General features: G+C 46.7%; 3 protein-coding genes and 1 long non-coding RNA gene across 4 annotated transcripts; 1 reads left to right on the top strand and 3 right to left on the bottom strand.

The window, feature by feature from the left end:
• Positions 1-582: 582 nt before the first annotated feature.
• LOC118970287 (uncharacterized) lies at positions 583-10068 on the bottom strand. The gene is made up of 2 exons (XM_037006827.2): positions 9942-10068; positions 583-6515 (listed from the first exon to the last, which is right to left on the bottom strand). Exon 2 carries the CDS (start codon positions 6136-6138, stop codon positions 5281-5283), a length of 858 nt encoding a protein of 285 aa, XP_036862722.2. The 5' UTR covers positions 6139-6515; positions 9942-10068; the 3' UTR covers positions 583-5280.
• A 2859-nt stretch (positions 10069-12927) lies between these two features.
• On the bottom strand, positions 12928-17299 carry SIX1 (SIX homeobox 1). The gene is made up of 2 exons (XM_017681249.3): positions 16251-17299; positions 12928-14210 (listed from the first exon to the last, which is right to left on the bottom strand). Exons 1-2 carry the CDS (start codon positions 16808-16810, stop codon positions 13916-13918), a joined length of 855 nt encoding a protein of 284 aa, XP_017536738.1. The 5' UTR covers positions 16811-17299; the 3' UTR covers positions 12928-13915.
• LOC140850742 (uncharacterized) lies at positions 16810-18042 on the top strand. Its single transcript, XR_012133803.1, has 2 exons — positions 16810-16945; positions 17708-18042. It is a non-coding gene; the product is annotated as an uncharacterized lncRNA (long non-coding RNA).
• Positions 18043-22506: 4464 nt separating this feature from the next.
• Positions 22507-25247, bottom strand: LOC118970407 (uncharacterized). The gene is made up of 3 exons (XM_037007373.2): positions 25203-25247; positions 24628-25040; positions 22507-24384 (listed from the first exon to the last, which is right to left on the bottom strand). Exons 1-3 carry the CDS (start codon positions 25245-25247, stop codon positions 24213-24215), a joined length of 630 nt encoding a protein of 209 aa, XP_036863268.2. The 3' UTR covers positions 22507-24212.
• Between the last annotated feature and the right edge of the window lie 1884 nt (positions 25248-27131).

Genomic DNA, 27131 nt, shown 5'->3' with positions numbered 1-27131 from the left:
AAATATGTGTTGTTACTCTGATGCTTTTCTGTGTGATTACGCTTCCCATTTCTCAGGGACAGTCTGTCTTGAGGGCATTTAGCTACCTGAACAGTTTTCAGTTCCATTAGCACAATCTTATCAGGAGAGATCGGCAGGGAGATAAGGCTATCCCATATATGGTTGCATCTAGAGTCCATGGCCAAACCCCCACTGTTAATGCTACATATTTGACCCAAGAACCATTTTGTAGGCTGCTCATGAATAATGTTTCTAACCGCAATTCTCCACTCATTGTTAGAAAGGAGAGTTTTCTTTATATTTAACTAGTCAACTCTTTAAAATAAATGTGACCTCAATTCTATGAATTAGCTAGTGGCTGTGGGCATATTCTTTCTGAGACAGCCACTTTAAGTCATACTACCAGGAGGGGAGAGGCCTTTCTCAATGGTGGTTTTCTAACTACTGACAAATTCTCAAGGTAGAAAAATGTTCCTGAGAGATCTAAAGGTACATTCCACCAACCTTTCCCTTGCATTCATCATAAATAAAGACAGTATTGAGTCTGAAACCTCATAAGATGCTTATTGTTTTAAACCTTACCTTTATTATCATTGCTTGTTCATACAAGGCCACAAATTTCACTTTTTCTGAAATTTCATTCCAGGCAAAATTTCTAATATAATTGGAACACAGCATATCTAAACATTTGGATTCATTTCTGGTGAAAGCAAAGGGGCCAGAAGATTAGCAGAAATCACTGTGCTGACATGTCTGCTTCCTATATGTAAAAGAATTGGCTCAACTAGGCAGCTGCAAGCACAGAAAAGTTCACTCGATCATCTAATCCCTTCTAGCATTACATTTTTCTTTTTTCAGATCTTTGGCTAATTAGAAGCACATCCTTAATAGGAAAGGAGAGAAAATACTTTCTTATCCCTTTTAATTCATCTTCATTACGAACTCTAATGGCTCCTCCCACTAGCTTAACTAACTACCCACTGTTAGTAAATCAATCAATCACTCAATAAAGATAGCATTTATTTCCATATATATAGACAACTGCATGCATCCAATCTACCTGGAATGATTATGAGAATGTGTGAAAAAGGACATAAGGAAAAGAAAGATACAGGTTTTAAGAGATGATAAAAACATCAAATTTTTGAGAAAATAATTAAGTTACAGTGATCTCTCACTCCCCATATGACAAAAAACTATGGACACTAGAAATTCATTGCTGGTTTTATTTACTGTCTCTAAACAGCTGATCTAACATAAGACCTTTTCTGACATTAAGCTGAGCCATGGATGCTTTTTGTCTGAGATGGTATTTCATACATCCAAATAATCCATAATTTCTCTAAAGCCCAATAACTGATTTTTTTCTTACAAAAAAAAAAAATGTATCGATCTGGTAGCACAAATAGATACAGTATACTTACAGCCATTAGTATCATAGTGTCAATAATTTTCCAAAAATTTATAAATTTTTATATTTTTCTTCCATAAATTATTTGTAGATAACGTAAAATTTATTATTTGTAGATAAAATTTTTGTCCAGTCTTAAGTTAAACCAATTAAAATATGTCTAAACAGAAAGTCTTCAAAGATCCCTTAGCCTTCAGCTTAACAGCCATCCACAGACACACAAAATACCACAATAAGTCTAGAACAGGAAGTGACAAATAAATACCACTTCCAGTTATGACTGGAACATAAACGAGCATAGGGGAGGTCTCAAACCTAAACTTCAGCCAGGATACCAGGATTGTTGAGAACTTCCTTCCAAGAGAACTAAAGAATGTTAAGGTGAATAACGTGGTCAAGACTTGAAGTTTTATTTCTCAGCTAAGAAATATGGCATGTTTGGACTCTCTTCTCTTAATGGATGAAAGATACAATTTCAACTTTTAATGAATTGGTGTGCTAAGTCAAAAGGGCCAGTGCTGGAATTATAAATAACAGTCTGAAATCAAATTAATCTTCACAATATAGACTGACCTGTGAACCAAGAAGGATTTATAGATTAGGCTCTGGACTTTTTCTTACCCACTCTACCCAAGAGGGGATACAATAGCCAGAAGAATTTCCTATAGGGAACCACAAACCCTAATACCTCTGGTACCACCTGCATGTCCTTCTGCCCCAGAGTTGGCCCACTCCAACTCCATTTAATCTTGAGCACCAATGGGTGTACAACTGCACCTAACCACTGAATTTCACAACATAACTTGAGACAAACTGAACCTGAAAGGCTATTTTATGGATATTTTGCCTCCTTTCCTGCACGTAATACAATCCATCCACTGACTAGCAGTATTTGACTCTTCTAATCCTCACTACCATACTTCCTTTGGTATCCTTATTAAGGAGAGTATGGCTAAGAGCATTCGGCAAAGAAAATAGGTCTTTCTTAATCATTTGTATTGTTCATAACAAATGTAATGGAAGCTTAGAACAATCTTGAGTCTTGTTTGTGAGTTTTGTTCGTATCTTCACAAAAAATGTGGTATTTTCGTCTTACTATATTTTTATCCATCTATTTCAGGTAATTATTCAAATTCAAGTCTTCATTATTCCAAAGTCATGCAAAATCTAATTTTAAAAAAGGGGGGGTCACAAATTATAACATTTGTGGTATGCATGTCTCTACAGTAAATTTGCCACCATATAATGCTAAAAATTTGAACTTTGGAAAATAAAGCATATATTTCATTTCATTCCTTGCTTTGTTAACTAATGTTAAAATCTTTATTTTATAAGAAATTTGCTTGTTTTTCCATTGTTTTTGGCTTTAATTAAAATGAAAAAACAGTGCTTTCAACACTTGAAGGAACCATCAACTATCTGAGATTGACCTATAATTAAAATCATAAAATGTCATGCATCATTAAATATACTGAAAATACCTAGTATGTTGTCTTCTGAGTGCTCCATGAGGGCTAATTCATTTTAGCTATAACTAATTTCCAGTAGAAAGAAAGCTACTATACTTTTGAACATATTGACAAATAAGTCTTTCAGTTTGGTGGAGGTCAAGTGATTGAACAGGAACTACTGCCTCGGCACATACATATAAATCCTTTAAGAGAAAATCTGAAATTGAGGGTCCTGGATTTCCACACTTAATTTATTTCACTATGATACATCTGCAGAGTAGAAATAAGACTCCCTCTTTATCCAGCCTTCAAGTTCAGTCATATATTTTTTTATTTGAAATGAACTAAAGCTGATTTAGAGCGGACAGGCCTTTTGGAATACCCTAAGGGCTTTCATTTCTTAAACGATATGCTAAAGCTTGGAATCTACCCAAACCTCCTTGAAGCACCCTCTGCAAAGTTTAATCTAATTTAAATTAACTTATTCCTTAGCACAAAATGCTCTTTTTCTCATTTCTTTTTATTTTTTGAGTGAGCCCCTGGACATATTTTTGTGTTTCTAAACATGTGGGTGCTGGAACAATTTAGAAAGAAAAACACCACATATTTCTCTATTTCAGTCACATTTAAAGCAGTGGCAAAAAGCATAATTCTGAGAACTCTTGGCCCTCACACGAGGCAAACAATTTCACAATATGCAAATGATTTAGCAGCAATATAGTCATAGTTCCCACCAAATGTTTCTCTGGACACATTCTTAAAAGTGATGGGCCAAAACTCTTCACTTTTTCTATCTATTTCTGTCTGTGTACTGCTTACTTTCAAATATTCACTTTGCAAGTAAAAGTAATATTAAATATATATTTGCCAATAAGCATTTATGTACACAAGTGCAATTCTGCAGTCATAAGACAGAGTATATGTATCTAACAGACCTTTCTGGTAAATTTCTGAACATGCATCTGCTCCCTCTACTAGGGCTCTACCCCAAGGAAGTTGTAAGTGTAATATAGAATTTTCTAAACAAAAATAGTGTGGAACTATTTCTGATCATGTATGGTAATTGACTATGAATTAATCAACTTCCCTAAACTAAAATCTTAAATATGTACAGTTTTTAGTTGGCTAGGATATAACTGAAGAAAATGAAGATGCTGGATGAAACTTGCAGTGTTAAAGAACTGAATACAAAATGCTTCTTCTAGTAATGACAATGAAATTATTTTGAAAGGCTTGAAGGGCATGAAGATCCATTCTTGAAGACACCTACCACATGCATGCTTCACCTACTCTCTAGGTTTTGTATTTACTTTTGCTGGGATTATTTCTCCTACTAGTAAACCCCAGCACATTACCAGAAGTTTCTCTCTCTCTCTCTCTCTCTCATTTACACAAGCAAATTTCAGCTATACGTTTTGCATTGAATATTACCTGAATGAGAAAGTCCTTGAAATCAGAGAAGGATGTGCAATATGTCAAAATGAGCTATTCATCCCTGGTGATTATTAGGGAGTGTCACAAGAGAAGAAATGTACCCAAGAGGGTCCTGAAAAATTCCAACTCTGGGAATTGTGTTCTATCTAAAGACTCTCCGTCATTTCAGCAGCCCATTCATTTACTCAAAAAGTATTTATCAGGTGCTATTATATCAGCACTGTGTTAACATCAGCAAAGCATTAAATCTTCAAAGTAGTTTCTTACTCTACACATATGTTGACACATTTAGGTGGGGCCTTAAATTCTCTACTCAGCTAAATACTTTAGTTTCCTTCTAAGTAATTTGTCATTTTCTGGCACACTTAAGTGGGTTTTATTTTTCATCAATGGAATTCTACCATATATGAAAGCATCTACATAAGTGTCCAAATCATAAAGAATAGAGATAACAAAATCCAAGCATTCCAGATTTCAATATTATTCCAGAACTAAATTGCTGCAGTTAAACTTCTACAGAGCACAAACAAATCATTTTCAGCTTTGGCTACACCCAAAGGCTAATCGGACCTTAGGTCTCCAGTAGAATAACTTGTACTTCTTTCAGTGTTTCAGACAAAAGAAGGAAATGGCCATAATCTGCCCTCACTGGAAACTCTAGCATCATGGGAATTTTCCCAGGCGGCTTTGTGCAAGTCTAAGGAAGCTTCAAGCATGTCATAATTACAGCTACTGTTCATTAAATGTTTATTGTGCCAAGCACTTTACATTTAATATTCAGCTTCAAAGCATCCCTGCAGTGTTTAAATATCATAGTTTCTATATTCCCAAGGTGAGGCTCAGAAACGTTAGGTAACTTGGCCTAAGTCTACACAATTTGCAAGTGATGGATCTGTGGCGATGCATTAATACTCTGCTTCCCTCGTTAGTTTTCTAGGTAACATGTTTCTACGTTCAGAAAAAAAAGAAAGAAAAATCACCTACCTAGACCCCATGAAGGTTGGGGAGAGAGATGGGGACCGATAATGCTATCTGAACTGATGGAGCAAGAAAAAGAAAAATCCGCGAAAGAACAAAGCAGTCGCAGCAGCCTGGGTTAAGGAGCAAGACTCGCTCGCCTTGAAGGGCCTTGGGTTTCCTTTTAAAACCTTGCGGTTGCGCCGGCACAGGGCGCGGTGCGTGAGAGAACAGTATGACCGGGGATGGCTGGCTGCGTGGGGGTCGGAGCGTCAGCTTCTCAGCTCCCCTTCCTCCCTTTACCCTCACTCCCCGCGCCAGCTCCCAGCGGGCAGCGGGGGCAGCGGGGAGCTTCCCTGCCAGCGCGGGTGGGGCCGGGAGACAGATGGGTGCTGCTGACTGATGGGGGCGGCCGAGCGCGAGGGCGCGTCGTCGCCGCTGGGCCTCGGGATCCGGCCGCTCACCCAGCGCAGGCTCAGGGCGGGGTCGGGAGGCACACCTCCGCCCAAGGGCTGGCTCGGGGTCCCGGAGCCTCCACCCAGGCGGTCGTGTGCTCGAAGACTGGGCCTGGGCCTGCGCCGTGGCCCGCGGGGGCTCTAGGCCCTGTGCAGAGGCCGCGCTGCTCCGCAGGGGTCTGTTGGCGGAAGGCCTGAGGCCGCGGGTTTTCCTTCCCACCTCGGGTTGACTGAAGACAGACGTAACCGTGGCGGCGGCGGCGGCGGCCCACGCCGCCTTGAGGCACAGGAAGCTTGGGACGCGGCGTGGAAGCCCGCCCTGAGGGGCACCCCGGCCTCTCGCGCCCAGCTCTCTCCCCTCTCTCCCCTCTTCACTGGTTGAGAAAGCCTGCCAGCCGCAGCCCCAACCCTCTCCCTTCTCCTCCCCCATCCTGCGCCGGGCTCCGCTTTCCCTCCATCAACTCCAGGCCGAATTCAATCCGAGAAGGCTTCTTTGAGCTTTTGTGTTTGCTGGAGGAGATGTGGGCGCAAGAGGGATCGCGTTACAACTTTCATTTCCTGAAATGTTTGAGGGAACATCCAGGGTTTTTATCCCCCCATCAGGCCGGGTGACGGGCTCGGGTTTCAGGCCTTGTCACTCAGCTGTCACCAAACAAACGAAGCTCTCAGAGCCCTGGAGAGGTAGAGCTACCTGCTATTCATGACCCCTGGAGCAGGTGATCGCTCATGGGAAAAACAGGTAGAATTAATCATCGGGCTGTTCTCTGTTTCCTCTTCTTTTTGGCAGACCTGCCCACAGTGTGAAACCTGTCAGAAAACAAATTAACTCTTTCTTGTCGCCCAGGGGAACATGAAATACATTTTCAGAAAACCCAACACATACATTCACACCAAAAGACTCGAATGAGAGTAGAAGGGAACGAATTTACATTCTGCTCTACTTTGCAGTTTCTTAGTTTGTGGGGTTCCCATCTTTAGTGAGACTTGGAACAAGGGGAACCAGGGGAGAGTGGGGCATCTTCCTGTCACCTGATTCTACCTAATGAAAGGAACCCCAGGTGTAGTCTCTGAATTTAGGCAGACTGACATTTCCTTCCTGCTGGGATGTCAACGCAGCTGGGCTTGATCCCAGTAAAAGGAAAACCTCTACCCTAACAGGAGCCGTTAAGAAATTTCTGTAAATAGGTGTTTCCTTTCCCCCAGACTCCTCCCTAAGTCAACCTTGTTGAACATCCATAGTGGGCCCTGCATTAGAAAATCCAAACGATTTCAAAATTTCCCCCATTCATTTCATTCCTAACTGAATTCACAAGTAATTTTTTTTAATTGGCTCTTGCCTTAGTTGAACAAAAGCAGAAAGGGTAGCACACGGGCATTCTTTATTGTGTGGCTACCATTTAATTGCTACTTGTTAAATATTATAATACAAGTTTTAAACCATATATTTCCAATTTTTTCTACTTTTATTTTTCCTATATATTTCCTAGAAAATAAAAATAAGAGGGAAACAGGAAATGTATACAGATCTGTTTCTAAGATATATTAATGATGTAGAAGTCAGCCAGGATAGATTGGGAGCCTTAAATCAGATTGATATTTTTAAAACAGAAGTATGGTAAATGGCCTGCATTGTCATTTGGCCTTTTAGTTTTTCCATAAAGAATTTTTTTTTGTATGATAAGTTGGCATATACCGATTGTAAAACAATCTTTCTGGCTTTCTTTATGAAGATTTTGTCTGTTTATTTAAAAACAGCCATTGGTTCCAGATTCCCAGAACTGATTCTCTTAGATTAGCTATTTGTACTCGGAGGTAAAGCCCTGAGCAATATTATTCTTCAATTAAAATCAAGAACTTGACTTTAGGAGGAAGCATGCTATGTTTATATAGCATCAGCAATGCATAGAAAATATTCGCCACAATATCTGGAGACAAGGCTTCAATTGTTTAAATGTTCTTTTCACTTCATAGATACTAAGACACATTGACTATCCAGCTTAATCTTTTTAAAGCTTGTTACCTCCCTTCATATTCATGGCATTCTAAATAAATACAAAGCTAATGCTTCTTCCTTGCTACCTCCTTGACTTAGAGGTAAAGTTGCCTTTTGTAAGGTAGTGCAGACTGTGACCTCATCCTCAAAATGTGTATTTTCAGTACAAGCACTGTACGTTTCTTTTCTCCTCTACCAACTACACCACTATCACACACCAAAAAAAGCTGCAAAACTTAAGGAAAACATTACTGCATACTGATGCTTACAGTTTAAATTTAATATCTGTGTGAGGATCAACTAAAGATGTCACAGTTATGTGGGTTTAATTTGGTTTCTTGTTTATTCACAGCCCCATTGCCTTTCCTTGCAGTTAGATCATTTGGATAACTGGTAACTCAAATAAAAATTGAAGTGTTGCAAAGCAGCTAAAGCCATACCTTAAGGAAGAAGAAAAGAAGAGTACTTGAGTGCATGAAAACGCTTAATGTAAAGAACACCTAGAAAGTTGGTTTTATGGGCTTGCTGGCTAGAATCTGCAGAATTTGTATTAGGGATGCTGACTGACTAGCTCTATGAAATATTAAAGGATGTTTTTATTATTGTCCTAAAACAATTTAAAGGCCTGTCTCAAAAGTATGTAATCTAGGACTGTTCTTTCAAGACCCCACATACCTATCAGCTCAAGGCCTGAACCACCTCCTTCCCAAATGTATCTATTATAAATAAACCATGGCATTTAAAAAGCCATAATCAATTTTAAATCCTAAATTAAAATAAATAGTATATTAAAATATATTTGCCTTGTGTTAATCCATGAGTATTTCTATTTGGATCTGCTTAGTTGTCCCATAAAGGATTTGTCTTCTGAGTTAGGGAGGGTGGGAAGGACAGGGGACCAGATCAAGGAGCTGTTTACCTACTCCCATGACTCTTTACTAAAGTAAGTAAAAGGCTAGAATCTTTTCACTTACCTGTCTTTTTAATCACAGTTAATGGCAGAGAAGGGAGAGCAGTCATTATCACCTAATTATATTCTCATTACAATTGGATAGCCGCTTCTGGTACACTCAAGTGTGTGTTAAATCTGAAGTTAATCTTTTTTCTCTTTCAAAGATAAAATGATTTGGGTTTTTGGTTTTTTGTTTGCTTTTGTTAGGGTTTTCTTTCCACATTTTCCTGTTTAATCATGGGGTGGGGGTTGTGATTTTAAGAAAATTTTAGTGTTATGGAAAAGGAAAACAGTGAGTGCTTTTCCAAAAGGAAAGATAGGAAATAAGACTTCAGGTAGCAAAGCAACAGAGGGGAGCAAACCTTAAGGTGGTTGTGCTCCACCTGCTGAGAACTGGGGTCTCAGCTGTTCATTAGCAAGTTAAAAGGAGTGAAGCTGAAATTCAGATTGGGGAAGGGGCCAGGTGGGTGTCCACGCGCCTCAAGCAGTCTTTCTCTTTGTTTTTAAACGCTACTGCAGTGTTGTTCCTCACTGTCTGAAAGGACCAGTGTCTAAAACACTGATTGTCATCCTCAGTGGGAGAACAGGTTTCCAATTTCATCAGCTGGAACGAAGTTGTGTGTGTATACTCCGTTTAAAACACTGTAGAAAACGCGGCCTTTCCAAGGCAGCGCTTTTTCTGGGTAAACGATAAGCCAACAATTCGCCCACGATTTTGGCTCTTTTTGTCCTGGCTGTCCAGGTGGAGTTATTGGATTCAGTCAGACTGGAGGAGGGATATACTACCACTCTGAGGGGCTCAGAAGTCCCCAATGAAGTTTCAGAGCATGCCCGCAGGGCTAAAGGACTGAGCTCTCTTGCACCTTTAATGCTACTTGCCCCTGGGGGCGAAATGGGCACAGACACTAGTTTCACTGGCTTTGGCGGCTGTAGGAGGCAATATGGGAGAAGATTAAAGGTTCCACTTCTGAAGAGAGCTCAGAAAAAGGAGAAATGGGGTAGAGAGAGCGCGTGGGCCACTCGAGACTCTCCTCACCTTAACCCTGACCCACCTGTCCCTGTCAATCGTTACCTACCCCACCAAAGAGGGGCAGAATGTGAACCTCTACAGCCCGCCCGACCCCCGACCCCCTCCAGAACGCTCTGCGGGCGGCCGCCAGAGCCTTCCTGCTGGGGCCCCGAGGTCCATGCGTGGGGAAGAGGTTGATGCTCGACCCAAGGCCACGGGACAATAGCAAAACATCCGACCGGGCACCACCAAAGAAGAAGAGCTGCCGCCCTGTCCTACCCGAGACTCCAGAAACCAGGGCCGCTCTTCTCGGTTGTTGAAGTTCTAACAACAGCTCGGGAAGGGGCTCCCTCTCTGTGACGCCGCCAAGGGAGCGGGTGAGAAGCCCAGGTCCAACAGGCAAGGCGGAGGCCGCAGGAAGCAAAGATGTGCTGTATCTGAAGCAGGAAGGGCAGCCGGCAATGGGCGCAGGACCTAGGCCGCCTTCCGACCAGGCTCCGAAGCCTGAGACGGCGGCTCTGGCCCCAAAGCGCGGTGTCGGACAACCAGAGCTCACACCTGCGGCCCGAGCCCCGCGCACATGCCTCGTCTACAACTTAAGACTCGAAGAGGGAGACCCGGACTTGGGCCTGCCAGGTGGCTCCGGGGTGCCCAACACGACAACGTTGTCCCACGATGCTCAGGCCGCGGCCTCCTCCATTGTCTGGGCCCTAGTGGCCAGCCTCGCAACCTGTGCTCCCAGGGGCTCCCCGGGCCCGGCGGCTGGAGCTGCTTTGGGATGCGGGCCCCCGGGACACGCGATTCTCTGAACTGATGAAGAAGAGGCCGCGCAGGTGCGGGAAGGAGAGGCAGCCGCGCCCTTCTCCTCCTTGCCTCTCCGCGCCTCGGGAGGGCAGTGGCACGAATGGCCTCCGGAGTCTGCGGGAGTTCTGCATGCGCACTTTACCAAAGACCTCCAGGCAGGGGGAGGTGGTAGAAGTGAAGCCCCCTTCAACCGCAAACGCCACGACCGCGCTGGCTGTAGCAGAACAGAGGAAGGGCCGCTCCGCCCGGGTTCAGGGCCAGGTATCCGACTGGCCCTCAGTCTGCGGGGAGAGCGGCGTGACAAGGGTCATTGCTCCGCAAACTGGGAGTTCGCTCCTAAGCGCCAATGCTACTGCCTCTTCCTGGTAGCTTCCACTTCAGCTCGGGGCCAAGACCAAGGTTCAAGACCGGCAGAGCCCGGCCCCTGCAGTGCCTTTCTCCCTGCCCGCAGCTCATGGGGCTCTGGGGACTCTTGGGTGCCTACTGCTAAACCAGAGCCTCGGGAACCGCCAGCCAAGGCCTTTGGACTCTAGTTTTTAGGCAGTTTCATTCTCAGTTAAGAGATCAAGTCAAGCAGGTAGTCAGGACCCGAACTGTCATATATTCAGATTTAAAAAGAAAAAAATTACCCTAGTATTTTTTTTCATTTTACTAGGCAAAATGCTGTCAGGTTTCCTCCTAAAAACTATTTATAAGCCGTTGTTCCTTACTTGGTAAAGTTATGAAATCTGTAGAGGAGAAAGTAAAAGTAGCTTTTGAGTCAAACTGCATTGCAGAGAAGGTAAATTGGAGGTCCCTTTACAGCTGGTCCTCAAAGAGTTCCTCGAGGAAAAAAAAATATGGTTAGTTCCCCCTAATGATCGCTCTTAAATGATTGCCAAGAAAATTCAAAGCAATATCCAGCTTTCTCGCCTTCTGCTTGTCCCTAGTTTAGCCAGACGAGCCGAGGGCGGCAGAGGGAGGCATATTGTGCAATTTCTTATTAAACACATCTGGAATATGCACGCTCTAGATCGGGTGCCAGGGATTTTACAAAGGGTTTATGGCTGTGACAGAAAATTGTCCTTTTAACAAGTTTACAAGCCGTAATCACAGGGGCTTTTACAGAACCGACAGCTCTGCTCCTCACCAGATCTGCAGACATTTCCAAGATTCACCAACCGAGGAAGCAGGAAGTGGGCCGGAGCGCCCAGAGACAGAACTTCCAAGGTCTAAAATTATACTAAGCAGAGCTCCAAGAGTGGGGGGTGGTTATCGGAGTAGGAAGAGAGAGCATGTAAGAAATTAAAGTAATTGGCCCTTCCTTATTTTCCAGGGAGATTTCCGCGGTGTCCTTTGAAGCCTGTCAGGGTCATTGAAAGCTATCTTTGTGCAGGGTGTTTGTTTTGGGGAGTGAATGTGAAGAATGTGCAGAGATCCCCTGTGAGAGCCCCTCCTGCAGAGGGTGGCATTTCTCCGTGGCCCAAGACGTGGAGAATAAACACCCTAGTGACTTAAATAAACACCGACTTAATGATCCAAAACACTAACAAGGGAGATTGGGACCCTGAGCTCCCAGTCCAAATGATGGTCTCTGAGCGGCTGTGTGCACATCTGTCCATCACTGAGGGGAAAAATGACTTTATAAGTAAAAGTGACTACAGTTAAGTACAGTGACCCTTTCTCCCTTGAACTTAGTCAAAACCATTCGACAAAAAAAAAAAAAAAAACTCATAGTGAGGTCTTAATCGCTCTCCCACCTTTGTCTCCTAGATCAGGACAGGAAAGATAGGAAAGAGTGAGAAAGAAAATTTATATATTAATAGTGACACAGATAGGGAAAAATCAGAATTATGAAAACTGTCATGTCAGAAAATAAATAGGCTCTCTCTGGGGAGCAATATTTTACAAAGCACAAGCAAGCCAGTCCTGTTATCCTGAGTAGAATTTTAATAAATAATGCCATTTGTTTCACTACTTTTAAAACCTATATACAAAGACACATCCTTTTTGCCTGGAGCCTCCATCATTACTGGGATTTTTTTCTGGACACTATCTTGCAGCACTGCAAAGGGCTATCCTGCTGGTCAGCTTTTCATTTTACAGATTATTCACAATGTTGCTATCCTTGTTCAATTTCCCTTTTTTTTCCCGTCCAAGCAGATAAATTATTTTACTTTCACAGTCTTGTCATAAACTTGTTAATACAAAAGAGCTGAGTTAACATATGAATGCTGTGGAGAAGAGCTAGTGGTAAACAAAACTGCATATCTAAATAATGAAAAAATAAATAACCCAAAGCTAAATTCACTCTTTCTGTCATATAATTAACTCAGTCACCACTTTTGATTCAGGTGATGGCCTTCCTAAATACCCTGCAATTCATAATCACCATTAAAGAAGGCAAGAAAACTACTTTTTCTTTTTAAAAGAGCCCAATGAACAGCAATACACAACTCACCTTTCAGAAACACAATCATACTCCTGGTGTTCTACTAAGTTTTAATTTAGACGGTTTAGGTACAATAGAAAAGAAACCTGAAAACACATGCTGGTTTAGTAACAAATACCAGGTTGCCCGATTTATCCCATATTTTTGCACGCTAGAAACTAGGAACAGAAGAAATCCTTAGTAGGAGTAGGCTACAGATACGAAAGCTTCGAGGGCATGAGAAGTATGGCATTCAGGAAAGTGTTTTTTCACATTGGTACATTTTCAAAGTTTGCCATAAAAAAACCAAGAAAACAACCAAAAATCCCCCCTAAATTTGACAAAAATAGTTGCAATTACTAATGGTCACTTCTACTTCTAACTGCTTCACATAGAGAGCATTAAGACATTTAGGCACTTGATTTTTCCCCCTAATACTGTTCTTTCATTTCAATCTACATAAAAGTGTTTAACACTAAATATGAAAAATGTAAACTTAACTTTTCCCCATCAAAAAAAAATTATAAGATTGTATTTTTCCTATTCACCTTAATACAACAAGTTCCTCCCAGGTTGGAGGCTGTTATTTTCATTATTTTGACTTCTCTTCTCGTTTTCTCTCTCTCTCTTTCATTTCCTTTTCCTCTACCCAAAAGATTTTTACATAAATTAAAAGGAAATAATTAGAATCCAGTTTATTTGTAATTCCCATTCACTGAAATAAAGAGAAAAGAAAAGCTACTGAAGCAGGCACATAGGTTGCCCAGAACCAAGACTAGTTGACTGGGTGCTTTTGTTTGTTTGGGGTTTTTTTTTCCTGATCTTTATACTGGGAGGAGAAATGCAAAAGTGAAAACAGTCAGAGAGAAGAAGGCAACTAAGCTAAAGATCGATGTTGGTTTGAGTTTTAAAAAGATATTTGTGAAAGTCCACCATTCCTTTATGCGCAAAGAACCCCAGAAACAAGCTGCAAAAAATGTTCTGATTTCTATTTACAAGTGTCCCTAGTTGCTGCTTCAAGGCCCCAGTCCCTCCCTATTTAGGACCCCAAGTCCACCAGACTGGAGGTGAGGGGGCCCAGCAGGGAGTCCTGGAGCTGGTGCTGATGGGCTTGCAGGCCGTGCCCGGGCTGTGAGGCCGTTAAGCCCGGGAGAGAATAGTTTGAACTCCTGGCGTGGCCCATATTGCCCTGCAGCAGAAGGACCGAGTTCTGGTCTGGACTTTGGGGAGGTGAGAATTCTTCTTCTGAGCTGGACATGAGCGGCTTGCCCCCTTCCAGAGGAGAGAGTTGATTCTGCTTGTTGGAGGAGGAGTTATTGTTTTCGGTGTTCTCCCTAAGAAATAGAGGACAACACCATATGGTTAAAAAAAAAAAAGTAGGCTTTAAAAAAAGTGTGAGATGGAGGGAGGGGAGTTGGAAGGAGGAAAGGGTCATTGTGCAATCAGTCATAGACCCAAGTGGAGAAGCTCTGCCCTCCCACCCATCCCCAAGGGTCCTAGGAAAAATGAGGCAGAAGACACCAGAGAAATAGGGAGCTAGGGTCAGAGCTCATGGGGAGCCAAGTTCTTTCCTCTTCCAGATTTTGGAAAGCCAGGCAGGCAGGGCTTATTTGAAACACACAAAAATTATTTTTAAAATTTTGTTCAAGCAGTTATTTTTAAATACCTATCAATTAGCACCACATTTAGAAGTAACTGAGTTTGAAAATCTTCCAACAAATAGTTGTTGGTAATCAAGAAAATGATCAGGATACAAACAGTGCCCAATGCACAGATGTTTGGGGTGAATCAAGTCAATTGTCCTGTTCCCATCTGAGGAAACAATTAAACGTTGAGTTTCCGTGCCCCTGACGGAGGTTGCGGTTCCAAAGACACATGACAGGTCATGGGAAGTGGTGTCCAAAGCGGCCCAGTGACCTGAGTAAACACAGGGAGCACTGCCAGTCTCTCCGATTTCATCAGGGAGTGGGCCCTCCGGCCTGGCTTATAGAAAGGTAGTTTTGTAACTAAGGTCTAACTGGAACCGTCGTGTCCCTGTCCCCGTGTTTCTCGCTCAGCCCTTAGACCCTCACTGCCCTCCCTCAAACTCCCCTCGGACATCCACAACCACGCACGCTCTCCCTGCAGAGGAAACCGCCACCCCGCAAGGCCTGTGGTGGGCGCAGCGTGCCGGGGCGTCAACTCCCGGAGCTCGGCACTGTTACACTTGGATTTCGAAGCCCTCACCGCTTCCGCCTTCAGAGTGCTCGCCCTTCGTCCTCAGCCCTCGTGCCTGTCTGTCTCCCGCTGTCTCTACCTTTCCCTCCGTCTCTCTCCCCGCAAAAGGAGATCTCAGCTGAATTATCCGGGCTCTGTGCTCTCCCACCTAGAGGGGAACGCAGAGGCGACATCTTCGGCCCCCAGGCTCGGAAGCGAACAAAGGAAACCCACCCGGCCCCGGCGCTCAGGTTTCCCCCAAACTCCTGAGCTTCCTGGAGTGCTCTCCCGCCGCCGCCACCGCCGCCTCCCGCGCGCTCTTCCGAACCTTGTTCGCAAACTGCAGCAAATGGAAGGAGCCCGGCCAGGTGGCAGGGGTGTTGGCGCAAGGAGGGTGGAGGCAGAGGCAGGTTTTTAAAAGACTGTCTTCTGAGCTTCGGAGATATGTCTGCGACTGGAGACCCCCTCCTCGTCCCGGCGGCGGCGCGGACTGTCAGCCAGACGGCGCCGCGGCGCCGGGCCATGCACGAGGGAGCCCGGCGAGGAGCAATCCTTTCTGGGCTTGGGGCGCCGAGCAGTAAATGCAGCGCCAGCTCGCCCAAAGCTCTCTTTGCGGATTTCTTTTGAAAGACTCCTCCCTTCGTACACCTCGTGCGGAATGCAGCGGCGACCTTTCGCCCAAAAGACTACCAGGAGAGAGCAAGTAAAGAACTGGGCGGGGGTGGAGTGGGAGCTGAGCAGATGTCTCTGGCCAGCTGTCTCTGGGGAGTAAGAGAGAGGCTCACGACCCTCAGCCTCACCGAACTCCTTTCCTCGACATACCAATCAACGTTTCCCTTCCAGCTTATCTAGAAACTCACTCTACTCATCCCCCCACACCTCGGCCAGCCAGTCAGGGAGACAGGAAAAACAAACCTAGCGCTACTATTTCCCGACACTCACACCCCCCAAGAAACCCACGCGCGGGCGCTCAAATCAAAAGAGTCCCCATCCCTAGCAAACGATCCCAGAGTTCATGAACTTTCACTGCAGCGCCGCGGAGGCCCCGGCGCCGCCCCGCGGACGGGTTCTGGCCGGCCCGGAGAACGCGGTGGCGGGTGCCTGTTGGGGCGGGAAGGAGAGTAGGGGAAAGGAAAGCTTCCCGGAGTCGCCCGAGCAGCGGGAAGCACGCCGCGTACCTTTCCTTGGCCTCGGCGGCCCGGTCTCTTTGCCTCCGGTTCTTAAACCAGTTGCTGACCTGGGTGGTGGTGAGGCCGGTGGCCTCGGCCAGCTCCCGTTTCTCACGCGGCGAGGGGTAGGGGTTATGCGCGTACCACTCCCGCAGCACGCCCCGCGACTTCTCCTTGAAGCAGTAGCTAGTTTCCTCGCCGTCCCAGATGGTACGCGGCAGCGGGAATTTTCGGCGCACCCGGTATTTGCCCACGGCACCCAGGGGTCGGCCACGCAGCTTCTCAGCTTCCACGTAATGCGCCTTCAGCCACAGTTGTTGCAGCTTGGGGTGGTTGTGAGGCGAGAACTGATGGCTCTCCAGGATCTTGTAGAGCTCCCGGAAGTTGCCTCGGTGGAAAGCGACCACGGCCTTGGCCTTGAGCACGCTTTCGTTCTTGTGCAGGTGGTCGCAGGCAGGCAGCGACCACAGGAACCTGCCCAGGCGCTCCAAGTTCCCGCCTTGCTGCAGAACCTCGCACACGCATGCCACTTGCTCCTGCGTAAAGCCGAACGACGGTAGCATCGACATGGCTGGGGCCTGCCGGGGCGCACTGCCCAGGCGCACGCGGCAGGGAGCAGCGCCGAAAAAGCAGGGGGCGGCGGCCACTGGGATCGGGGTGCAACTGCTCCTAACTCCCTCCTTAGGCTTTCCGTAGGAGAAAAGGCGAGTAGAGATTTGGGGGTGAGCGGACGAGGACGAGGAGAAGGAGGAATGGGGCGGGCGCTGGACACGGAGCAGCCGGCTCACTCCGCAGCCTTTCGGGCCTCTCTGGCCCCAGCCTCCAGCCGGGTGGATGCTCCTCGTTGCCGGGGAACTTGGTTTCTGTTCTCCCCGCAGCGGCCTTAAAGCGCGCAGCGTCCCTGGCTCGCTGATTGGCTGCGGGCGGCGCCTATCCGGGGCTGGCCAGCCTGCGCGCTGCCAAGCCCGGCAGCTAGACCGCACCGCCCCGCGTGGGGAGGGCGAGGGTGTGGAGTCAGGAATAAGGAGTGGTGGGAAGCGAGGGGGTGGGGACGGAATCTGCTCTACTGGGGGCGGGGGCGGGGGTGGGTGGGAGAGTGTGAGCTCGTCAGGAACCTGCAATGTGAGCCCCCTCTCCAGTGTCACTTAGGGGCAGCGGCGCACACCTCTGCACAAATCAATGACCCTAGACCTTCTAATACCCCTCCTCTCCCTCCGTACCCCTGTCCCTGTCCCTTGCAACTTGCCCTTTCCCGGTGAGCTCATATTTAATTACCTTAATGTTGGAATGAATAAGTAATGGATTGATGAATAGCTTTTATGGAACTCAATAAATAATACAAGAGCAGACCAGGGCTCGGTCTCCAGCCGCTGGGAGAGTGGCTTCTCTCTGGGCTGACTTCAGCTCCAGGAGCCAAACCTAATTTCCTCCTCCCTTCTCCTCCCTCCCCCACCGCCCTCCAAAAGGACACAAGTACTCCCAGCTGGATAGCGCTTCCCTCATTCTCAAAAGACTGCGACATTTGGGGACCACGCGAAGAGCTGTTTAGAGCACAGTTGTTGAGCAAATGAAGATTCCAAGGGCTCATTTGTGATTTGGTATCTCAACGTTCCATGGTTTAAGTTAATAGGCTTCTGGACTCAGTTTCCCCATCTGAGCTGTCGTGTTTTCCAAGGCTTACCTGTGCTACCGAGGAATGCCGAGAAGCTTTACTTGCCAATAGGAAAAATACTTTGGAAACCTCGTAAGAAAGGCGCAGAATGGAGTGTAAATTAAATAAAACTGTGTCCGGCTCCAATAATCGTCCGGTTGTAACCTAATCCTTGCCCTGCTCTGAGAGGGACACTGCCCTCAAAGTGAGGATGACAGCGACTCCAAGAAGATTAAATAGGTTTTGTGTGTGTGTGTGTGTGTGTGTGTGTGTGTGTGTGTGTGTGTGTGTGTGTGCGCGTGTGTAGCAATGCTGGCCTATTTTACTGTCAGGGCATGAGAGATGTTCTGCAACTTCAGTGCCATCATCTGTTATTGTGTGTATGTGGGAGAATGCTTAGTAAAACTGCACAAATGGAGCTGTAATTATCTTAAGCCTCATTTGCACACCTTGTTCCAAAGCAATTATTTAAAAGAGTTTGAAAACAATTGGCATCTCTAAACAAAGATAATCTATTGTCAGTAGCAGAGACTGGAAGGAGATAAGAACAATGCATGGAGATAAGGGGAGCAGAATTGTGGAGGAAGAGTGGCTTTATGACTATACTTATCTCTGATTAGATAAGTTCAAAACAGAATTTTAAGTACACTTCAAAATGCTTTTCATTTAAATGCACCCTCTTGGTGAATGTGAAGAACAAACTCTAGGCTCTTTCTAGTTGCTTGTCTTCTTTTTTTTTCCTTTTTGTTTATTTTGATATCGTTAATGTACGGTTACTTGAACAACATTATGGTTACTAGACTCCCCCTATTACAAAGTCCCACACACATACTCCATTACAGTCACTGTCCATCAGCATAGTAAGATGCTATAGAATCATTACTTGTCTTCTCTGTATATACTGCCTTCCCCATGTCCCCACTTTGTCTGTTTAAATATGTTTTGATTCCATGAACCAGAGCCCAGGTCCACAGAACCATTTGTATATTGAGACAAGTGAAAGAAAGAGAAGCACTGTGCAGGTTTCCCGTTGTATTATTTATATGGTTTTAAAATAATGCACCCACTCCAATGCACCCTGCAATGTACATTTTAAACTCATGAAGAGTTTCCACCTCCTGGCTACTTCTGGGAATATTCCAAGTAGGAAAGCTACTTCTTCCCTTAACTCCCACACAATGCTTTTTGCATCCCTAAAACTCTACAGTATCCCATGCGATTAGACCTTGGAACCAGATGCTGGTATTCTGTTACATTTAGGATTATTTTATAAGTGCACTTAATGGGTGCATACTATTTCAAAAGAGCCCCTACCACATGGTGCGTCCAATGACTTACTTTCTAAACTAGGAGGCTGGCACCGCTAAACCTAAGCCCATGTTTCTGGTAATTTTCCCTCCTCGTCTTATTTTAGTGCTCATGATGTTTCAGATGAAGTCTTAAGTACCTGCAGTGTCCTGCCAGAAGGAATGTCTCTCCTTGGAACAGTCCTTATTGACATGGCAGCTGTGTGAGGACCGGAAAGGAGGCTTAAACTCTCCTCTAAAAATCAGTTAATACCCTAAAGTCTGGAGCAAGTGCGCAGAATTATACTGGGGGAGAGGAGAGTCTGAAAGTACAGCCACATCTCTTAAAAGACAAACGGTAAGCAGAGTATGGAGTGTACTTATATTAACAATTTTGTATAAGGAAGTGAAGCATAGCTTGGACAAATAAGGGCAGGTATAAATTTACAGGGAATGACGAGGAGCCTAGAGATGGCAATTAGACACCAATAGGACCTCCTTTTTTCCGGTTTCTTCCAGACCTTCCTGTCCACTTTTTTTCATCTCTCTTCAAAAGGACCCAGGACGTACTAGATGTTGGTGACAACTGGGTAGGCGATAGTGTGGATGCCGTGATTGCGGGCACCGGGGTTGATGAAATGTGGTGTTAGTCCTCGGAGGCTGGGCCGGGCCCCGCCAGCCTTTTCCCTTGCGTTAAATCCGATGAATCGCGTAACTAGAAAAGAAAATGGCTATACGCTTTGTACCAACGAGCCTACCTGCTATTTCGATCCCTTGGTCAGGGGAACCTATTGTTATAAATGTTAATTATTGGCTCGTATATACAAGGTTTCCCAAAATGGAACCTTTCACTGAAAACCACTAAAAAGAGGTAAAATGACATGAATTTACAAACCACATAAACCAAATGATCCATTTTAAATCGTACACAGAAACGTTTGAGTTGTTCCAGTAATTTAAAACCTTTGCTGTCAATGCAAATCACAGGAAAAACATAGATGCGTCGGAGATTTAAAGGGAAAGAGCAACTATGACTGCTGCCCCCTGGGCTTCGCAGCTCTAGAGGGCAACGCAGCCGGCGAGCGGCGCCCGACGCCAGGTTTCGGCTCTTCTATGCCTCCTCTGTGCAGGTAACAGTCGCGTGCACACAACCGGTCTTTGGAAAGGCCAAAGCATTGGTTGCTGCTGGGGTTTCTCAGCTGGGTGGGCATAGGGCCTCGGTCCTTTAAAAAACCCCTGTCTGGGACCCACTTGTTTCCCTTCTGCCTTGGAGTGAGATGCTTTGGGACTCTCTGCCCGCTTTCTTGGAATTCCTTTGCAGTCAACAACTACAGCAGGCTTCTACTCTACCTACAGATATTTGGAGACGAAGGGCATTAAGAGGTATTTCTTCAATAAATTAGCGTTGTCGCTCTGGGGCAGTGCGAAGACTTCCTAAATCCTTCCTGAAGTAACAATATTCATCTTTTTTTCCTCTGCTTGGTCGGAAACTCCGGGTGCCCTCGACCCTTGGGATCCAGGCTCCGACGGCCGGCGCCGCCCGGGATCAGCCGTCCACCTGCCTCCTGAGGACGCCGCTCCCCGTGAGGTCTGAATAGGCCGAGGGCTAGGGAGGGCGATTTGCGGACCTGGAGAAGAGAAACTCAAAACCAGTCCATTAGTAAATGAGTTTTGTGTTGTCAAGGTTCTTTCCCATCTACTTGCTGTTCTGAAAAATAGATCACGTTTCGTTATCTGTAGTGGGAATCTGCAACGTGACACCGGATCCGCGCTGCCCCCGCCCCTCTTCCTCCCTTCCTTCCAGCGTCTCTTGGCCAGGCCGAGGGGAGCCCGCCACCCTCCTCGGCTTATTTCTGAACAATGAAGATTTGTCTGTTCTAATATATTTATGTATGGAGGGAGTGAAGGACGGAGTTTTCTCCTGCAAGCGGGAGGCGCGCGAGCAGCCCCTCGTTTCCTTGGTGCGAAAACCCAGCACCAGCCGGAGACTCCGGGACACCGCGGTCTCCCCCCCAACCCCACTCACCGCCCACACCTGGACAAACAGAGCGGGCTGCGTGCCCCGCTTGCGCTAAAACCCCCGCCGCCCGGCGCAGCTCCTGAAAATAGTCTCACATTGTCCCGGGGTCAAGGAAGAGAGACTGACACCGCTACGAGGGAACTAGTGGTGGAAAAAGACAGAGCCAGGGTGGGGTGTGTTTGGAGGGGTTATCCTCTTCCTCTGTGTGTGTCCCCACATCTAGTCCCTCTCTCTGAATGTACGTCTCTGATTCTCTTTTCAATCTGAAAGAGGGAGCCTGTTCATTCTGCGTGTGAACGTTTTTCATTCTTCAATTCTCTTTCATTCTGTCTTATCTCTATATAACCCTCTCTCCCTTTCTCTCGCTCATTCTTCTCATTGTTTCTCCTCCCTCTGCCTCTCTGCCTCTCTGCTTCTGTCTCTCTCACACACACTCCCTCTCTTGTCTGGATCTCTTTATTTCTCTCTCGTTCCCCTGTGTACCGCACTGCTATGGGGGGCCTACGCCTCTTTCTGCCCAGGATCAGGCGCTGTGAGGTTCTAAGGACAGAGTATGTTTATGTTGCCCACCCAGGCAGTGCGGGGCAAGTAGACTCTCAAGTCCTGGCAGGGGCGTAGGGTTCAGCCGGTGGAGCCCCACCACGCTGAATGGTGGCGTGGTCAGAAGGTGGGGGAGCCCCGGGTAAGGCGGAGGAAGGTGGGTTAGCCGCCTGAGGGGAAAAGGGCCAACTTAAATGGTGCTTTGAGAAGGCTCTAGCTCAGGGACTCGTCAACCGCCAGATAATGAGCCTGAAGACGCCACTCAACATCAGATGCCAAACACCTTTCTGCAAAGTGGAAGAGAGTGTTGTAAGAATCCGTTCTTAAGAACTTAAGGCATTCTTGTTCCCTTCTCTTAAAAAGATTGCCTTAGGACAAGTTTTTTTTTTTTTAAGATACTCGCCAAGAGCTCTTATCTTCCATTGAATTTCCAATCAACTTTTTTCTCTACTAAGGTACATCTTGAATACCGAATCTGCTTAAGCTAAGAAGAATTTCCTTTTGGGAGGTGAAAGCCTGCAACTCCTATTCAGAGGAAAGTGCTAGTGACGGTAATGCAGGGTGACACTAAATAAACAGTTAGGGTGGACTGGAAAGATGGAGTTAATTATCCAGTGAGCTGCGTTTCAGCCCAGACCATCAGGGGCTGATTTGTTTTGGCTCATAGTCGGAGGAAGGAGACAAACCACTCTCTTCTCTGCCTTTCTTAGGGATCCTGATCGTCGGTGCCTCAAACAAAACAACAACAAAAAACACTACGAATATATCGCTATTTCAATTAAAATTTGGTTTATTACTCCTCCGCACACTGCAGAAATGTCGGGTCCTTTGCTCCATAGCCGTGGAGAGAAGACCCAAAGTCACCTAAAAATGCTCTCCCCGAATAATTTTTTAGAGATCCATGGTAAGGAACCTGGTCATCGGGCACCCCACTTCATCTCTTTACTTGGATTCTTACAAGTTTATGTAACTACGTGTTTAGAAATACTAAGATGTTGGCCTGGTTTTCAGGATGATTTACTTTTCCCCTACAAGAAAAATCAAGCTTCGTGAAATTTTAGATGCAATTAGATTTATTGTTTGCGTGATTCACTGACTATCCAGTTTCCTCAGGTAAGCCTGCGCTTATATATAAATCCTAGAAACTTAAAACTTCTCCCTCCTAACTTTGCTCTCCCTCCTTCCCCACCCTCCCGCTCTCCGCCACATTCTGATATTAATAATCCCCGGCTGCCCCTCTTTCCGGGTCATTACGGTACTGCTGGTCTCTAATCAATCCTAATGCAATGGCAATTGGAGTCCCTGATGACTGCGGCTCGGGTTTCTTGTAATGGCTCTACCACATTTTCCTGGACCTCCTTTTTTAACCTGAGATGCCAGGGGGACGAGTCCCTTCTCGGCTGCTGATTACTTCAAGATGTGGGGGCTGGGTAGAGCAGAAGGAGAAAGACGCGCACAGCGTGGCCACCACTGCGTGTTGGGCGGCTGGGGCGAGCAATGCGTCTGCACGCCCGGCGCCAGGACTGGAACGCCTTTTGCTGGTCTTTTAATTTCTTTCCATTTGCCAGGCCCAAACTTACTTTGGAGGACTAAGGTGAAGATTCTTAGAGCATTTTTTTCTTTCCCGGTGCGGAGACGCCTCGTGGTCTCTGTGCCTTTCCAGTTCTCACCGGCTCTCACCCTGCAGCGTTCTCCAGGGATTCCCTGACTAGGCCTGGCCCACACTTAGGAGTGAACGTCTCTCCCCATCCTTCGAGCCGGCTCCTCTTTCCTCCTGGTTACTTTCTCCTAGTGCCATCCCCTCTCCCCAGTTTTACTATTGTAGCTCCGGACTGGAACTGGGTTCTTCCCCATCTCCCTCACTGACCCTTGACCTCTCCCCTTCCTTACTCCAGCAGTACCCAGCCTGTTCCTGACCCAAAACTGAGGCCAGAAGCTTGGCCCGGTCATGTCGAGATACGACCCCCTTCTCTTTCGACCTCTGAGGGTCCATCGCTCAGAAAGAATCTTTAACCTCTACGGATACAGGCCCAACATTTCGCTGGTGCCATTGCCAGATCGTTGGTGCCAAAAGTGGGAACTTGAGCCCGACCTCCCTCTCCCCAGCCGAAACCTTCCTGCTCTCTTCCCTTGCCCAGGCCCAGCAGCGAGGTGATCAGCACCTTCGCGGCATTTGTACTCTTCCACTTCTCAGCCTAAGCCATTTAGCGTAACCCGAGCCCAGGATAATTGCCACGTTTTCTGCCGCGATACCTTTAAAAACAAGATAATGCTTCTGAATTGCGTTTGAAAGTGCTGCGGACAAATTGGGTACTGAGCTGGCGAGATGGATCGCTTTGTTAGGGGCAGCCGGTGGTTTGTGACTCAATTAGTGCCTTTCTGGAAGCTGCCGGCGCTCTGCAGTCGGGTCAGTTTGAGGCGAGCTCCCCCTGTGGTTCCCGGGACCCAGGATGGGTTCAAGGGGTGGGAGCACTTTAGGCCTGTACCTTTGTCGGTGCAAATCCACACCGTGGAAAATGTTTCTGCATTTCCATAGGAGTACATTGTTTGGGTTCTAAAGGATGCAGATTTTCACGGACAGAGAAGCATGACAGCCTCTGCTCCCGATGGGCCGATCGGCATTGTCTGAAGTACCAGTCCTCTGAGCTGTGGGGAAAGAAATACTATGTGGAGGGTGCAGAGAAGGTGCTCACTTACCCAAGCCCCTCCGCGCGTCTCGCCCACCGCTTGAGTTTGGAATTCGCAACTTCTCCAACCCCGCTGCTGTATTTGGCGCAGCCCTCCTGAAGCCGGCAGGGTGAGGTTTCCAGGCAGCTGGCGGACAGCGAGGGGAGCTTTTAGGGTTTGGAACAAAGCCGTAAGAGCTTTCCTGCCTCTGCTCAAGCTCACCCTTCACCCCTCTCATCACTCCCGGTCCACGTTTCGCTGACCCAGCCTGGGTCCCGGATCAGCCTCTCTGAGAAGTCCTCGCGGCGCGCGGATGAGAGGAAGAGCTCGCCGCGAGGCGTGCTCGCGGCCCCGCCCGCTGGCCCGCTGTGCCCAGCTTGGGGGAGCCGGGCCTCATTCCCCCCAGCTGCGGCCTGCGCCGGGAACCCCTCCCCGGGACCCGTCAGGGCTCCTGGGCGCCGCGTCAGCGCCGGGAACAGCTCCGCCCAGTCGTGCAGGCAGAGGTCCTGCGTTCCAGCCCGGCTGGAGCAGGAGCCAGACCTGAGCAAGCTTCGCACCCCGCTGCTCTCGGGTTCTTCCCCCGGGCGGCATTGGGGCCAAGCGGGGTAGGCGGTGTGAGGAAGGAGGGGACGTAGCTGGGGAGGGTAGGGGCCAGAAGGAGGTGCGGGAGGTCAGAGCAGGGAGGGGGCGCTTGCCGCTGGCGGGCGCGGCCGCGGGAGAGAGAGGGCGCTGTCTTCCTGGCAAAGGATCCTTGGCCTGGCCGGCAGGAACCAAAATAAAAAAAAGGAAAAATTTGCCCGGAAGAGTGCCCAAGGTGAGGGCCGCGCGGCGGGGAGGCGCATGGATGGCAGAGCGGACTCTCAACCCACAGCCTAGGAATCCTTGACCTGCGCGACCTCGCTAGCGCCGCGTAGCCGGGAGCGGGACTCGCGGGAAGGGAGCTTTCTTTGGCCGCTATAGCTCTACTCACAACAGCTTTCCTTCAGATGCATGACCCCCACCCCCTCGGAAAACCAGGCGTCGGTGTAAAGTCGGTGTCGCGTCCCTGGTGATTAAGGTGCCTCAGCATGCCCGAGGCGAGGGGAGTGGGTGACGAATCCGAATCTCCTTTCCCCTAGCAGAGCCCGTTTGGGGTTTTGTGAGTTCTGTGGAAAGGAAACCGCGACGCCATCCAATCCTCACGTAGAAACGCCTCAGCAAGTGGCCTCTCCTGGTTTGGCCGCGCCTTGCCCAGGAGCAGAGAAAAGACTCTTATTAACTGTCACCGATTAGCACTCAAAAGACCAGAGGGTTCTGATGATAGCTACAATCAATCATTCCCCACCCAAACTCACAGATTTAAAATGTGAAGTTACATTAGTTTGGAAGAAACTGCTATCCCTCCATTACAAAAATACACATTTCTCTGTCATCCACAAAGCATAGTATGCCCATAATAAACCAGGCAAAACAAAACAAAGGATCCCAAACTTACTCGTTTTCTGTCTTAAAGTTTCCCTGTTTCATTGAAAGTAGTTAAAGGCCCTCCTGGTTTGGTCTTAGACACTAGAACTAGAACCTTTCATCTGCTTACACATCTTTCACCAGAGAGTCTACAAGTGAATTTCCTGGGTACTTGTGACCCTTCCGTAGTCCTTCCAGCAGAATCCAGGTGGCCCTGTAGTTCTGCCTTTGGCAAAAAAGCTATTTCCAAGGAGAAACTGGGTGGGCTGCAATCCGCCGGCCTCTTCACATTGAGAAACGATTCTCTTGTGGGAACGTCTGTTTCTATTCATCAGATTTTCTAATTTCTTTGATCAGCTTAAATATTTTCTTGGCAAACGGAAATTGACCATGCCATGAATATGATAACAACCTGCTTGGAAAAAAGCTGTTTCGTTTCCAAGTAGCAGGAAAAGGGGGTAGGTGGAGGGGGAGGAGCTGGCTGGTAGGAATGCCTGTAACAGATTCCTACACATCTTTTTTCAGTCTCTGAAAAAGCTTTGTGAAAGCTGCCTTTTTCCCCAGTGTACTTTCTTTCCTTTCTCTCTTCTCAGATAGACATACACCTGGTCTCCTAAAAGTCTTTGATATCTTTACAAAAAAATAGAACTTCAATGGACACCTCTGGAGAATTTCCGTTTAAAATATAGATGAAAGGCAAGGTTCATACAATGTTCTCTTAATCCCTTTGCCTTCTGATTAAAAAATTATTTTCTTCTGCGTGTGATTGTACATCCTGCCATTTGGCTATGGCTATAAGCAAATCGACCAGCAATAGAAGTGTTTTGAGGCTGTGTATTAAATGCAACTCTCTTGAAATCAAGGGGAGGGTGGGGAAGAGAGGGAGGAGTCTTACTTCACAGGCAAGAGTTGGTGGGTTTCTGAAAAATCTGCAAGAAAAGGACCTTTCACCTCTCATTAGTGATGCCATCAGTGCTCGGGCAGAGTGGAGCGGAGGTCATGTTACATATGGCACACAGTCTGCTCTGCACTTGAAACGTCAGCTTTGAAATTTTAGAGAGGGGAAAGGTCATCTTTAATAAGCTAAAGTCTGCAGCTCCCATTGCCCTCATTGCAAACTGAGTGGGTGTCCATATGCTTCAAACCTTCTGTACAAGTTTTTTTTTTTTTTGGTTTGCAGTTTTAAACTGATTTTTGTTTCACATCTTCATTCAGGCCATACTTTTTTCAGCTGTTAATACTGCAAAAGGTCTTTCATTTTTATAGCAACTCTGTCATCGTTT

Source organism: Manis javanica, chromosome 8 (genome assembly GCF_040802235.1).
Source record: "Manis javanica isolate MJ-LG chromosome 8, MJ_LKY, whole genome shotgun sequence".
NCBI lineage: Eukaryota > Metazoa > Chordata > Mammalia > Pholidota > Manidae > Manis > Manis javanica.
This window is presented reverse-complemented; position numbering and strand designations above follow the sequence as displayed.